At 37.5% G+C, this 17427-nt stretch overlaps 1 protein-coding gene across 8 annotated transcripts in view; it reads right to left on the bottom strand.

Annotated features, from left to right (window-relative positions):
* Nucleotides 1-17427, bottom strand: part of ptk2aa (protein tyrosine kinase 2aa) — a 155918-nt gene that overhangs the window by 99471 nt on the left and 39020 nt on the right. For all 8 annotated transcript variants that reach the window (XM_079828402.1, XM_079828404.1, XM_079828400.1 and 5 more), the window contains exon 2: nt 1546-1572. In XM_079828402.1, the coding sequence (XP_079684528.1) occupies nt 1546-1572 (27 nt within the window). The remainder of the gene's footprint in view (nt 1-1545; nt 1573-17427) is intronic.

Genomic DNA, 17427 nt, shown 5'->3' on the forward strand with positions numbered 1-17427 from the left:
CACACATATATTATGTAAACACAAACTTTTATTTTGGATGAGATTAATTGCGATTAATCTTTTGACAGCCCTAATATATATATATATATATATATATATATATATATATATATATATATATATATATATATATATATATATATATATATATATATATATATATATATATATATATATATATATATATATATATATATATATATATATATATAAAACGAGTGGGGTAAAACAACTAAACATGTTTAACAAAAAAAGTTTAATTTAATTTTTAAATTTAAAAAAAGTTAAGGTTAGTTAAATTAATAAATATAAAATTTAGCTTGTCAAGTGAAACCATCATGTTTTAAGGATGTTTAGATATTTATTATTTAGATATTTGCCCAAAAATACTGATAAAGAAAATGGGTAACACTTCTCATTTAACATATAATACATAATTAATACATTATTATTTATTTATTTTTTATTTAGCTTTTTTTGAACATGAACATCAGTCAGAAAGTGTTAAAAGTGACATGTTTTAGATTTGACCCCTTATTATAATTAATACATAATTTATATAAAATATAGTATAGAAATAAAACAAGAACAAAAAAAAACAATATATATATATATATATATATATATATATATATATATATATATATATATATATATATATATATATATATATATATATATATATATATATATATATATATATATATATATATATATATATAGTACCTTATATATTATGTATGTATTTTATAATATAGTTTATATAAATTACATAAAATATGAAATTAATATAAAAATTAATAGTCATAATGTATTGTATATTAATGAATAATTTACATAAAATTTAAATAAAATGACAATATATTTATATTATAATATATAAAAATAATAAACAAATTTATTATTAATTATTGTATTATTATTGGTTTTATTGTAATTGAATGTAATTGAATGTAAATGTAATGTAATGTAACTTAATATTTTATTAATTTAATTTAAAAAATATTTGTATTTAATTTAATTAAAAAATATATATATTTTTTTTATTTATTAATCTAGGTTAATGTTAGTAGATATAAAAATGTGGTTTTTGATTTAGAAATGTATTAAATGTTGAAATTAACATCATTAATTAACAGCCTCATTCTAAAGTGTCGCCAGAAAATTATAGTTTGCTGTGAAAAACAACAATTTAATCATCCCAGGGACAAAAATATCAAATGTAAGGGATATTCATAGTATAATAATTCATTATTTGTATTACTCCTCTGACTCACTGAACCACCGAGGTCAACAGAACAGACAAAACGCCCTCGTCTCTTCCTCTGAAGACACGATGTAGACTTCACACATCTCAGAGGATTTTATCTGTGTTGCTTGGCATGAAATAAAACATGCAGAGAGAGAGAGAGAGAGAGAGAGAGAGAGAGAGAGAGAGAGAGAGAGAGAGAGAGAGAGAGAGAGAGAGAGAGAGAGAGAGAGAGAGAGAGAGAGAGAGAGAGAGAGAGAGAGAGAGAGAGAGAGAGATTATGGTAATTCACTCACCTGTGTAAAATGAAATTCTGGAAATGTCTGTGGAAAGAGAGAGAGAAGGAAGATCAGGTCAGGTCATTTTATTTTGTCATCTCAGCACATTGAGCAGAGCATGTGGTTTTATAGGTCAGCTGTAATCTCTGGGGACGGACACACAGGGTCCACAGCGCCCCCTGTCTGCAGTGCAGAGCCCATGCGGCTTATCTGGGAAAAAACTGCAGTCAAATCAGTGAAGCATGAGCAAAGAGAGCATTCATAACAGACTGAGAGTATGACGAGAACACTAAGTCTAGAAGTGCTCAGCTGGTTTTCAGTTCTGTTGATTTATGTATCAACTTTGTCTCAGATGATGTTTCCTCAGGAGAGATCAAAATAAGACTCAATTGAGTCAATAGTCATCTCAGGCAGCTCAGATCGTTTGATGAGAAATGATGGAGTTCGTACTGATTCGTTCCCTATCCCCTATATAGAGCACTGTCTGAATCGTTCCCTATCCCCTAAATAGTGCTTTGTCTGATTCGTTCCCTATCCCCTATATAGAGCACTGTCTGAATCGTTCCCTATCCCCTAAATAGTGCTTTGTCTGATTCGTTCCCTATCCCCTATATAGAGCACTGTCTGAATCGTTCCCTATCCCCTAAATAGTGCTTTGTCTGATTCGTTCCCTATCCCCTATATAGAGCACTGTCTGAATCGTTCCCTATCCCCTAAATAGTGCTTTGTCTGATTCGTTCCCTATCCCCTATATAGAGCACTGTCTGAATCGTTCCCTATCCCCTAAATAGTGCTTTGTCTGATTCGTTCCCTATCCCCTATATAGAGCACTGTCTGAATCGTTCCCTATCCCCTATATAATCTGAATCGTTCCCTATCCCCTATATAATCTGAATCGTTCCCTATCCCCTATAAAGAGCACTGTCTGATTCGTTCCCTATCCCCTATATAGAGCACTGTCTGAATCGTTCCCTATCCCCTATATAGTGCTTTATCTGATTCGTTCCCTATCCCCTATATAGAGCACTGTCTGAATCGTTCCCTATCCCCTATATAGTGCTTTGTCTGATTCGTTCCCTTTCCCTATATAGAGCACTGTCTGAATCGTTCCCTATCCCCTATATAATCTGAATTGTTCCCTATCCCCTATAAAGAGCACTGTCTGAATCGTTCCCCATCCCCTATATAGTGCTTTGTCTGAATCGTTCCCTATACCCTATATAGAGCACTGTCTGAATTGTTCCCTATCCCCTATATAGAACATTGTCTGAATCGTTCCCTATCCCCTATATAGAGCATTGTCTGAATCGTTCCCTATCCCCTATATAGAGCACTGTCTGAATTGTTCCCTATCCCCTATATAGAGCATTGTCTGAATCGTTCCCTATCCCCTATATAGTGCTTTGTCTGAATCGTTCCCTATCCCCTATATAGTCTGAATCGTTCCCTATCCCCTATATAGTGCTTTGTCTGAATCGTTCCCTATCCCCTATATAGTGCTTTGTCTGAATCGTTCCCTATACCCTATATAGTGCACTGTCTGATCATTCCCCTATATAGTGCACTGTCTGAATCGTTCCCCTATATAGTACCCTGTCTGATCATTCCCCTATATAGTGCCCTGTCTGATCGTTCCCCTATATAGCGCCCTGTCTGATCGTCCCCCTATATAGTGCACTGTCTGTTCGTTCCCCTATATAGTGCACTGTCTGATCATTCCCCTATATAGTGCCCTGTCTGATCATTCCCCTATATAGTTCCCTGTCTGATCATTCCCCTATATGGTGCACTGTCTGATCATTCCCCTATATAGTGCTTTGTCTGAATCGTTCCCTATACCCTATATAGTGCTTTGTCTGAATCGTTCCCCTATAAAGAGCACTGTCTGATCATTCCCCTACATAGAGCACTGTCTGAATCATTCCCTTATATAGTACCCTGTCTGATCGTTCCCCTATATAGTACCCTGTCTGATCATTCCCCTATATAGTGCCCTGTCTGATCATTCCCCTATATAGTGCCCTGTCTGATCATTCCCCTATATAGTACACTGTCTGATCATTCCCCTATATAGAGCACTGTCTGAATCGTTCCCCTATATAGTACCCTGTCTGATCGTTCCCCTATATAGTGCCCTGTCTGATCATTCCTCTATATGGTGCACTGTCTGATCATTCCCCTATATAGTGCTTTGTCTGAATCGTTCCCTATCCCCTATATAGAGCATTGTCTGAATCGTTCCCTATCCCCTATATAGTGCTTTGTCTGAATCGTTCCCTATCCCCTATATAGAGCACTGTCTGAATCGTTCCCTATCCCCTATATAGTCTGAATCGTTCCCTATCCCCTATATAGTGCTTTGTCTGAATCGTTCCCTATCCCCTATATAGTCTGAATCGTTCCCTATCCCCTATATAGTGCTTTGTCTGAATCGTTCCCTATCCCCTATATAGTGCTTTGTCTGAATCGTTCCCCATACCCTATATAGTGCACTGTCTGATCATTCCCCTATATGGTGCACTGTCTGATCATTCCCCTATATAGCGCCCTGTCTGATCGTTCCCCTATATAGCGCCCTGTCTGATCGTCCCCCTATATAGTGCACTGTCTGTTCGTTCCCCTATATAGTGCACTGTCTGATCATTCCCCTATATAGTGCCCTGTCTGATCATTCCCCTATATAGTTCCCTGTCTGATCATTCCCCTATATAGTGCTTTGTCTGAATCATTCCCTATACCCTATATAGTGCTTTGTCTGAATCGTTCCCCTATAAAGAGCACTGTCTGATCATTCCCCTATATAGTGCACTGTCTGATCATTCCCCTACATAGAGCACTGTCTGAATCGTTCCCCTATATAGTACCCTGTCTGATCGTTCCCCTATATAGTGCCCTGTCTGATCATTCCCCTATATAGTACACTGTCTGATCATTCCCCTATATAGTGCACTGTCTGATCATTCCCCTATATAGTGCCCTGTCTGATCATTCCCCTATATAGTTCCCTGTCTGATCATTCCCCTATATGATGTACTGTCTGATCATTCCCCTATATAGTGCTTTGTCTGAATCATTCCCTATACCCTATATAGTGCTTTGTCTGAATCGTTCCCCTATAAAGAGCACTGTCTGATCATTCCCCTATATAGTGCACTGTCTGATCATTCCCCTACATAGAGCACTGTCTGAATCGTTCCCCTATATAGTACCCTGTCTGATCGTTCCCCTATATAGTGCCCTGTCTGATCATTCCCCTATATAGTACACTGTCTGATCATTCCCCTATATAGAGCACTGTCTGAATCGTTCCCCTATATAGTACCCTGTCTGATCGTTCCCCTATATAGTGCCCTGTCTGATCATTCCCCTATATAGTACACTGTCTGATCATTCCCCTATATGGTGCACTGTCTGATCAATCCACTATATAGTGCTTTGTCTGAATCGTTCCCTATCCCCTATATAGAGCATTGTCTGAATCGTTCCCTATCCCCTATATAGTGCTTTGTCTGAATCGTTCCCTATATAGAGCACTGTCTGAATCGTTCCCCATCCCCTATATAGTCTGAATCGTTCCCTATCCCCTATATAGTGCTTTGTCTGAATCGTTCCCTATCCCCTATATAGTGCTTTGTCTGAATCGTTCCCTATACCCTATATAGTGCACTGTCTGATCATTCCCCTACATAGAGCACTGTCTGAATCGTTCCCCTATATAGTACCCTGTCTGATCATTCCCCTATATAGTGCCCTGTCTGATCATTCCCCTATATAGTGCCCTGTCTGATCGTCCCCCTATATAGTGCACTGTCTGTTCGTTCCCCTATATAGTGCACTGTCTGATCATTCTCCTATATAGTGCCCTGTCTGATCATTCCCCTATATAGTTCCCTGTCTGATCATTCCCCTATATGGTGCACTGTCTGATCATTCCCCTATATAGTGCTTTGTCTGAATCGTTCCCTATACCCTATATAGTGCACTGTCTGAATCGTTCCCCTATAAAGAGCACTGTCTGATCATTCCCCTATATAGTGCACTGTCTGATCATTCCCCTACATAGAGCACTGTCTGAATCATTCCCTTATATAGTACCCTGTCTGATCGTTCCCCTATATAGTGCCTGTCTGATCATTCCCCTATATAGTACACTGTCTGATCATTCCCCTATATAGTGCCCTGTCTGATCGTCCCCCTTTATAGTGCACTGTCTGTTCGTTCCCCTATATAGTGCACTGTCTGATCATTTCCCTATATAGTGCCCTGTCTGATCATTCCCCTATATAGTTCCCTGTCTGATCATTCCCCTATATGGTGCACTGTCTGATCATTCCCCTATATAGTGCTTTGTCTGAATCGTTCCCTATCCCCTATATAGAGCATTGTCTGAATCGTTCCCTATCCCCTATATAGTGCTTTGTCTGAATCGTTCCCTATCCCCTATATAGAGCACTGTCTGAATCGTTCCCTATCCCCTATATAGAGCACTGTCTGAATCGTTCCCTATCCCCTATATAGTCTGAATCGTTCCCTATCCCCTATATAGTGCTTTGTCTGAATCGTTCCCTATCCCCTATATAGTGCTTTGTCTGAATCGTTCCCTATACCCTATATAGTGCACTGTCTGATCATTCCCCTACATAGAGCACTGTCTGAATCGTTCCCCTATATAGTACCCTGTCTGATCATTCCCCTATATAGTGCCCTGTCTGATCGTTCCCCTATATAGCGCCCTGTCTGATCGTCCCCCTATATAGTGCACTGTCTGTTCGTTCCCCTATATAGTGCACTGTCTGTTCGTTCCCCTATATAGTGCACTGTCTGATCATTCCCCTATATAGTTCCCTGTCTGATCATTCCCCTATATAGTTCCCTGTCTGATCATTCCCCTATATAGTGCACTGTCTGATCGTTCCCTTATATAGTTCCCTGTCTGATCATTCCCCTATATGGTGCACTGTCTGATCATTCCCCTATATGGTGCACTGTCTGATCATTCCCCTATATAGTGCCCTGTCTGATCATTCCCCTATATAGTGTCCTGTCTGATCATTCCCCTATATAGTGCACTGTCTGATCATTCCCCTATATAGTTCCCTGTCTGATCATTCCCCTATATGGTGCACTGTCTGATCATTCCCCTATATGGTGCCCTGTCTGATCATTCCCCTATATAGTGCCCTGTCTGATCGTTCCCCTATATAGTTCCCTGTCTGATCATTCCCCTATATAGTGCACTGTCTGATCGTTCCCCTATATAGTGCACTGTCTGATCATTCCCTATATAGTGCACTGTCTGATCGTTCCCCTATATAGTTCCCTGTCTGATCATTCCCCTATATAGTGCACTGTCTGATCATTCCCCTATATAGTGCACTGTCTGATCGTTCCCCTATATAGTGCCCTGTCTGATCATTCCCCTATATAGTGCCCTGTCTGATCGTTCCCCTATATGGTGCACTGTCTGATCGTTCCCCTATATGGTGCACTGTCTGATCATTCCCCTATATAGTGCCCTGTCTGATCATTCCCCTTTATAGTGCACTGTCTGATCGTTCCCCTATATAGTGCCGTCTGATCATTCCCCTATATAGTGCCCTGTCTGATCATTCCCCTATATAGTGCACTGTCTGATCGTTCCCCTATATAGTGCCGTCTGATCATTCCCCTATATAGTGCCCTGTCTGATCATTCCCCTATATAGTGCACTGTCTGATCGTTCCCCTATATAGTGCCGTCTGATCATTCCCCTATATAGTGCCCTGTCTGATCATTCCCCTATATAGTACACTGTCTGATCGTTCCCCTATATAGTGCCGTCTGATCATTCCCCTATATAGTACACTGTCTGATCGTTCCCCTATATAATGCACTGTCTGATCGTTCCCCTTTATAGTGCCCTGTCTGATCATTCCCCTATATAGTTCCCTGTCTGATCATTCCCCTATATAGTGCACTGTCTGATCGTTCCCCTATATAGTGCACTGTCTAATCATTCCCCTATATAGTGCCCTGTCTGATCATTCCCCTATATAGTGCACTGTCTGATCATTCCCCTATATAGTGCACTGTCTGATCATTCCCCCATATAGTGCACTGTCTGATCATTCCCCTATATGGTGCACTGTCTGATCATTCCCCTATATAATCCACTGTCTGATCATTCCCCTATATAGTGCCCTGTCTGATCATTCCCCTATAGAGTGCACTGTCTGATCATTCCCCTTTATAGTGCACTGTCTGATCATTCCCCTATATAGTGCCCTGTCTGATCATTCCCCTATATAGTTCCCTGTCTGATCATTCCCCTATATAGTGCACTGTCTGATCATTCCCCTATATAGTGCCCTGTCTGATCATTCCCCTATATAGTTCCCTGTCTGATCATTCCCCTATATAGTGCACTGTCTGATCATTCCCCTATATAGTGCCCTGTCTGATCATTCCCCTATATAGTGCACTGTCTGATCATTCCCCTATATAGTTCCCTGTCTGTCTGATCATTCCCCTATATAGTGCACTGTCTGATCATTCCCCTATATAGTGCACTGTCTGATCATTCCCCTATATAGTGCACTGTCTGATCATTCCCCTATATAGTGCACTGTCTGATCATTCCCTTATATAGTTCCCTGTCTGTCTGATCATTCCCCTATATAGTTCCCTGTCTGATCATTCCCCTATATAGTGCACTGTCTGATCATTCCCCTATATAGTGCACTGTCTGATCATTCCCCTATATAGTTCCCTGTCTGTCTGATCATTCCCCTATATAGTGCACTGTCTGATCATTCCCCTATATAGTGCACTGTCTGATCATTCCCCTATATAGTGCACTGTCTGATCATTCCCCTATATAGTTCCCTGTCTGTCTGATCATTCCCCTATATAGTGCACTGTCTGATCATTCCCCTATATAGTGCACTGTCTGATCATTCCCCTATACAGTGCACTGTCTGATCATTCCCCTATATAGTGCACTGTCTGATCATTCCCCTATATAGTGCACTGTCTGATCATTCCCCTATATAGTGCACTGTCTGATCATTCCCCTATATAGTGCACTGTCTGATCATTCCCCTATATAGTTCCCTGTCTGTCTGATCATTCCCCTATATAGTGCACTGTCTGATCATTCCCCTATATAGTGCACTGTCTGATCATTCCCCTATATAGTGCACTGTCAGATCATTCCCCTATATAGTGCACTGTCTGATCATTCCCCTATATAGTTCCCTGTCTGATCATTCCCCTATATAGTGCACTGTCTGATCATTCCCCTATATAGTGTCCTGTCTGATCATTCCCCTATATAGTGCACTGTCTGATCATTCCCCTATATAGTGCACTGTCTGATCATTCCCCTATATAGTGCACTGTCTGATCATTCCCCTATATAGTGCCCTGTTTATGTGCCCTTCATCGTGTAGAAAATAGTAAATGTGTGAAGAAGTGAGCGATTTCAGCGTCTGGTTATAATGTAGGGGGTGGGGCTTCAGATTCTAGAGAGCATTTGATTGGACAGAGAATCAGATGAGAAGCTGAAGTGCAGACTTGTTTCCCCTCATCATTGAGACTCCTCAATGTGATCACACTGCTGTCTAGGAGGAAACATCTGAGATATTAAAGAGATCCGTTTCTGGGGGGGGCCATAAAAACTGACGACATACAAGACAAGCGTGTCTAAAAGAGGACACATTTGATGAAGGGCGAGGACACGAGGACAGGCGGGACATCTGAAACTGGACCCGGCGCTGAGATTGAGGCGAGACACACGAGCAGGAAGGAAACGACCCATTTACTGGAGTTCAGTTACAGGGAAAAGCTTTATCAACTGTCAGCCGCATGAACAGATCAATAAGCAGAGAGATGAATCACCACCTCCTGATATGTGTCTACATGGGTGTGTGTGTGTGTGTGTGTGTGTGTGTGTGGTGGGCGGTTTAAAGATATTGCATCCAGATGACTAGTTTCTCATAAACACTGAGTAATCAGCTCAACATGTTTTTGTAATTGTGATCTTGCGTTAGAGGTTCTGCTTTAGTGCTGTACAATACATACCACGAGAAAAACGTTTTATGGATAAATATAAATTGTGCTTTCTGCGTTTATTGTATATGTATTAATGTTTTTATCAACTGATGAGTTGGACAACCCTCTTCTGTAGGAAATATGCACATGTAAATCTATTTTAAACTGATGTAAGGAGGTTTAAAACCCTTACAGCAATATTTTAAGAAAAATAATAGCAATTTTGCATTTATTTGCCCTAAAAGAACCAAATAATGATAGAACGAGTGAGCAGGAAAGGCACAAAAAAACAAAAAAAAAAAGATTCCAAATCAAAACTGGGTCATGTGTTTCCAGAGCGCCACACAAGACAAGGCTGTTTGTTTGTCCACATTAGTTGATAACCGTTTACATCTGTCAGAGACACACACACACACACACACACATACAGAACTAACACACATGCACTGACTCGTGTGACTGGACAGACCCGACACACACACACACACACACACAGACAGAGAGAGATCACAGAGCGGAAAGAAACCGCAGCATCAAACACAGAGCAAACAGAAACACAACTACACAGACTTTCATGCACATCTGTTTAAACTCAACTCATCACCGATTAGTACATGTTCATTATCAAATAAACATCTTGTATGACTGGAGATGAGCAATATATAGCATTGATATTTTATATATTATATATATATATATATATATATATATATATATATAAGCATATTTTAAATGATTTTACTTATGCATTTCACATGTATATATAAAATAAAGTAAAATATTACATATTAATAAATTAATATGCATGTATAATCTTTGTATTATATAATATTACATATATTTAATAAAATAAAATAAATAAAATATACTGTATGTATAATTTTATTTTATTATAATATAAAAAAATATTTTTAGATAATTACCTATTTTTACTCAAAGTATATATATATATATATATATATATATATATATATATATATATATATATATATATATATATATATATATATATATACACATACATACATATTATATTTAAATATATTATAATATTTTATTATTTTATATATATATATATATATATATATATATATATATATATATATATATATATATATATATATATATATATATTAAACACATGATATATATGATATAATATATTATTTTATATATATATATATATTATATAATATATATGAAATACATTTATTAAATATATTTAATATATAGTAAATATATGATATAATATAATATATATTATTTAAAACAATATATTACGTATTATATATTATTCAAATATATTATAATAATATTTTAGATAATAATAACCAAGCAGATTTATCTCAGAGTAAATGCAAAATTATAAAGTTTCATACATTTTCATTATTATTATAATTATTGAATTTGTAATAAATAAATAAAAATGGTCAACTTTCCCTTAGTTAATCTCATTAAATGACTTCCTCTTTATAACGGCGTAATCAGACACTTTCAGATCTGTCAAGAGTCCCGATCACGTCTGTCTACCCTCACTTACACTCATTTGTACCCTGAGACGTCACACACACTCTCAGTGTAAAGTTGTCGCTGTTGATAAAGAGTGTGAATGAGGTGAACAGATGGAGGGAAGCGAGAGACCGAGAGCCGGGCATCAGCTGTACGCTGGCCCAGAATGAGATCCGGGTCACGGCACCAGATTCACAGATGGGCTCCTCCGACATCTCCCATAAACCCTGGCAGCAATAACTCCGTCATTATAGAGTTTCTCTGATGTGGACCAACTATAACAAGCAAGAACAGGCGGCGCGCTCCTTTATGAGCTCTGACATCGGACCCTAATGGATGACAGACTCATCTACGGAAACGCCAGAGCTCCCTCGCGTCCTTTCTCTACGGCTCTCAGCGGACAGCAATTATACACACACTCCAGATAATCAATACTGTTAGTGGATAATCGAATCTACATGTGAATGGCATCGCGTAGCCGCTCTATTGACCGTGTGTCCAGAGATTAAAGGATAAGCGGGATTTTAACACACTTCTGTCACACTTCATATACGTTGGTCAGACAGCCGGCAATTTTTAATAGAGCGTCCACACTTTCATATGCACCAGTCAGCTCCATATGGCACACATTACGGACCGGGACGCAATGCAGAGGTCAAGCTAACACAGACGTGCAAAACCCAAACACCTGCTTATCAAGCTGTTCGCCTCTGAGCTCGGCTGGTTATGTGAGAGCGGAGTGACACTTGAACACAAACGGCTCTGTGTTTCAGCACACAAACCGATCCGACCGCAGCGCTAACACACACTCACTCACAGCACACACGGATCAGGACTTCATTAAACGACGCTTAAATGCTGCGGTGACCGCAAAAGTCCAGGCCGAAAACAGCACCAAAAGGAGTCAGGTCTGATCTGAGCATAAACTATCATTCAAAAGGTTGGGGTCAGTATTCAGAAATTAATACTTTTATTTAGGGATGAACATTTTGGCTGATAACCGATAAATTGGCCAATAAATCTAATTTCATTTTTGAAAGCAAAAGTCTCACCATTAAAAGCCACGTCCCAAACACTTCAACGGAAATCTAGCATGTACATTAGAACCAGTGCAAGTCCAATGGCTCATATTCTTTATCAAAAAATAAATATGGCCTTACAAGTAAATAAAATAATGCATATATAATGCAAACAAGTCTTTATAATGCGTATAAAGAATCAAAATACATGCGCCACGGATTAATACAATGGAATAGCCTCTGCACGGACAATAATACAATTATTTTAATGAAAAGATTGTTGATGAAAGTTATAGGTCTACAAGAAAAATAAAGTGCTAGTTATTATTAATAATGCATCAAAATCTGAAGTGTCTCAACTAAACAAAATAATCCATTATTTATTGGCTTATATATCGGACAAATGTTATTATCGATACGATAACATTTTACATATCGGTGCATCCCTAGAAATAATCCATTATTAATCTGCTTTAATATATTGGTCAAATTTTATTATCGATCCGATAACGATAACATTAAAGATGAACATATATCGGCTGATACCGATATGGTGGCCGATATATTGTGCATCACTACTTTTATTCAGCGAGGATGCATTCAATTGAACACAAAATATTCTATTTCAAATAAACGCTGCTCTTCTGAACTTTCTGTTCATCAAAGAATCCTGAAAAACTAAATGTATCACAGTTTCCACATAAATATGAAGCAGCACGACAGTTTTCAATATTGATAATAATCATAAAGCATCAAATCATCATATTAGAATGATTAGTGAAGGATCAGGTGAGTAATGATGATAAATTCAGCTTTGATCACAGGAATAAATTACACTTTACTATATATTCACATAGAGAACATATTTTAGATTGTAATAATATTAGGGATGCGCGATATATCAGCCACCATATCATTATTGGCCAATAAACGCTATTTTATAAAATTATCGCTATCGACCCAATAAGAAAATGTGGCCGATATATTAAAGCCGATAAATATGTGTTATTTCCCTCAGCTGAGACACTTCAGATGCGCAATGTTCACCATGATGGGTGCTTGATGAATTGCTTAAAATATGATTAAAATCACTTCAACTTCACTTCAATACAGCAACTCTGTCATATAGACTACATAAAACTATAATGAGAACATCATAAGTGTGTGTTTGGGACATGACTTTTGTTTTTGTAATCAGGCTCTCAAAAAAATCACATAAAAATGTAGATTTATCGGCCAATATATCGGTTATCGGCGTTCAAATATAAAGAATTATCGGTCAAATCGGTGCATACCTAAATAATATTTGACATTATTACTATTTTTACTGTATTTTAATGAGCAATAGAAACTTTCAAAAACATTTAAAACTCGCCGACTGCAAACCTTTGAACGGGGGTGCACATACTGCCGATATCAGCTTTTTTAGGTCAAAAACATTTTAACTTCTAAACCCGCATCGGATCGTGGGCGGGGGGGTTGACGGAAGTGGGGGGGTGTGTACTTTTATTTACTTTTGTTTTATACAAAATATTCAATCTATCCAATCTATTCAAACTATCACAAACTATGCATCATTTGAAAGCTAAAACACAAGATTCATGTTCTGAACTTGTTTTTGCAATAAATACACCAGAGAGGAAAGGGTTAAATGAAACGCTAAAGGACCGTCCATGTAAACATTAGCAAAATATTAGCGATACTCATCTTTCATCTCCTGTCGTTCAGATCAGATCGGACGAATCCAATAAACACCCGCATACATCTCTGTGTAAGAGTCCACTCTTCAAAATGCATCCCACTTTTTAATCCAAAACAACGAAAAAAAACGTAAAAATCCTCCGTTGTTTGCAAGAGAGTTTTGAGTTAGCGTAATCAATCATGTCCATTTTCAATGAAATATCGATTCTAATCCGTGTCTGGCAAACTCCCCCTGCTAGAATAGCTTCTCCCACGTGAAATGGTTCAACCCTCGTCTCTCTCCTTCAATCAGAGTCTCTTCTGGGATGCATCATATAGAGGAAGCACCTTACAGGCTTGGTGAGCTGTCAATCATTGCGCCCATGGTATCGTTGGATAAAGGCACTCGGTGCCCAGCCAATGCCTTTCCAACAAAGGTTTGATTGATGGACTTAGTAACCAATCAAAAGGCATTATCTTGCGCAGTTTGCGTAAGTAGGCTTTGGTGAATACGGTTTGTGCGCTGGCTGCGCGCTCTCTATGGCGCAACTGCAGTGGAGCGCGCAGACTCTTACTGACACTTATTATCAGCTAAATTAGCTTTTTACACTTTGTAATCTCTGTAAATAGTTGCTTTAGTTTTTCAGTAACTGTTTATCCATTATAATTAGTAGTTTATTGCAGTTTATTGCAGATTTATTTGAATGAAAAACTACTCTTTACAATAGCAAATGTTCTGAAATAAATGGCCTTTTTGAAATGACGCCTAGACTTTTCTTGACATAAAAGCTCACAGAAGCTACATTACTGAGAGAATCATCCTCATATTTGAATCATGACATGATTAGACATTCAGTTTTATATTTAAGTTATTTTCAGGCTCTTAACATTAAATTATAATATTTTTTTCCCTAAGTGAAATAAAAAATAAAAAGTCACTTACATGTATATTTACATGTATATTACTCTGTTCCCATATTACTTTGAGTTATTATGACTCTTGGGTAGCAATATTTCAAGTGTCTAGTTTAAAATAAGACCAGGTTTATGAATATAGACCATAGGGTTTAAGAGCTGCAGACATTTTCATTTGGGTATATCGTTTTCAAAGAATTCTCAAAAATGGGGCGCTTGTTAAGAGGTTAAAGTACAATTCACTATAAGAGCAAAACTTCAAAACTTGGAATCACAGCTGGCTAATAAACATGAGATCCCGCACTGAAATCTCAGCAGAACCTTCTTAAACTGCACTTACCCTTGAGGATCTATAAATAATACCCCACCATCTGTATCCTAGCGTAGAGAAAGCATCCCAGCTGTGATTTATTTACCTTCAGACCAGAGGTTCTGCTACAGAGGACAGACGACGGCTTTGAGCGACAGGAGGACGCAGTGAAGATGGAAGGATGAAGGATCAGAGAACACATGCTGACCAAGGACAAAATGTTGACATATCAGTTACACACGCACAACAATACACTGATAACTATCAGAAACCTGCTCATGAAATGTTGCTGCAACAAGCCTGACGGTCAGTGAATGTTGTGGATGGTCTGAATCTGTAATAATCCCGAAGACGCCCGTCTGTCTGAAAGCTCACGGTCACCTGATCTACGCTCAGCATTAGATGGACACGCGTTCTGCTTTGAAGATGATCCTGTATCTGTCCAGAAAGCACCATATCTGTGAAGGGCTCTGAGGATCACACATCAAACCGGCTCTGCTCTTACTACCCACAATGCACCGCGGCACCACTGGGGGTTGCTTTCCCATACTCCTCAGCGTGACAGAGAGCAGCCAGGTGCTGATGCAGCAGGACTGATGCAAGGTCAGAGAGAGAGAGAGAGAGAGAGAGAGAGAGAGAGAGAGACGGAGAGAGAGAGAGAGAGAGAGAGAGAGAGAGAGAGAGAGAGAGAGAGAGAGAGAGAGAGAGAGAGAGAGAGAGAATTGTAGTGGTGACTTACAGGCAATTTCTTTAGAAAATGTAAAAAAAAAACCATTCTAATAAAAAAACAATTGCACAGGCAAAATGTACAAAAATTAAAGATCTAATATATTGTATATATTATATATATTATCAGAATTATTTATTTTTATATTTTATGTTTTATATTAAATGTTATGTTTATTTTTCAGAAGTTTAAATATAAATTGTGGGGACTTGCCTAAATAAAATAAAATGAAAAATATATAAAATAAAATAGCCTGATTTTTGCAGGAGTTATTAATAGTGGGGATGAGTTTTGCACAGGCAAGCCACATAAATTCTAGGGCTGTTTTGCCGCGCCGTGTTCATTTCATCAGGTGGAAAGCACTAATTGCTAATGGGGGTGTTTTCAGAGCACCTGTTTCACAGGTATCAGTCTGCCTTCAGGACACCCCCATTGTTTCCACTTCTTTTGGATTAGCCCAACCCACTGGAGAAGAGAGACAGATTGAAGAAGGCTAGTTTTCTGTATATTATATTATTGCTCTTGATCTGGCTTGTTTAATAAATATTTCTTTTTTTATTAAAGTGGACGTACCTTTTGTGTTTAAGAGTAAAAGCTTTAAGTTAATAGTCTATTGGTGTCTCAGCCGCGAAGCTCAGCACAGCTAATTCATTTAACGTTTTTTTTCCTAACGTCATTTTTAGTCGATTTTTAGTCTAAAATTTCAGGACTTCAGTCGACTAAGATTTTCTTTGGTTGATTACAGCCCTAATAAATTCAAATACATTTTACAGAAAAAAAAAAAATGTTTTTAAATTATTTATATATATAAATAAATAAGTATATAAATGTATATAAGTAAATAAATGTACAAAAATAAAATATCAAATATTGAAAAAAGATAAATAAAACAAATAATAAAAATAAAATTCGATAAGAATACAATATAAAAATCAGAATGATTTATTTTGATATTTTTATGCTATGTTAATTTTTTCAGGAGTTTAAATAGAAATTGTGGTGGTGACTTGCACATGCAATTTCTTCTGAAAATGGAAAAAAAATTATAAAACAAAACAAATAAACAAAATAAAAATAAAATAAAGAGAATATTTAAACAAAATAATAAAATAAAATAATAATACATTAAACAAAACAAAAAATTAAATTCATTAAAAAAAAGGTATATTTTTAAAAATAAACTTTAAATTCATACTTTTCAATGTATTAAATGAAACATATTTATAAATCAGCATTTCTCTCATCTTTAGCTAATTTCTCTGGAATCTGTCATTGTTCAATGCAAGGAAAATAATCAATACTGCCCTAGTAAAAATTAACTAAATGAGGTCTCGTATGAATCCTTTCAGAACGGGTGATGGCTCATAATAATACTGTCCAGTTAGGTTTTGGAAAAGAGCTTAAATGATGTAAAATGATAGTAAATTCAGCAGTATTGATTGAACACAAAAGGACAGATAATAGTGGTGTCTCACTGTTGCACATGAGCAGTGAACTGAACTCAACTGGGTCTGACAAATGAGGGAGGGCTGTTTAACACACACACACACACACACACACACACACACACATACACACACACACACGGCTCTTTCCTCCCTGTAACTCTCTGTCATTGTGTGGTCACTATGAGCGGTTCAAGGGCCCAGGGCAAAGCACACACACACACACACACACACACACACACACAGGCTCTAACACCTGCCAAA

Source organism: Gobio gobio, assembly GCF_949357685.1.
Source record: "Gobio gobio genome assembly, chromosome: 11".
In the NCBI taxonomy this organism is placed as follows: Eukaryota; Metazoa; Chordata; class Actinopteri; order Cypriniformes; family Gobionidae; genus Gobio; species Gobio gobio.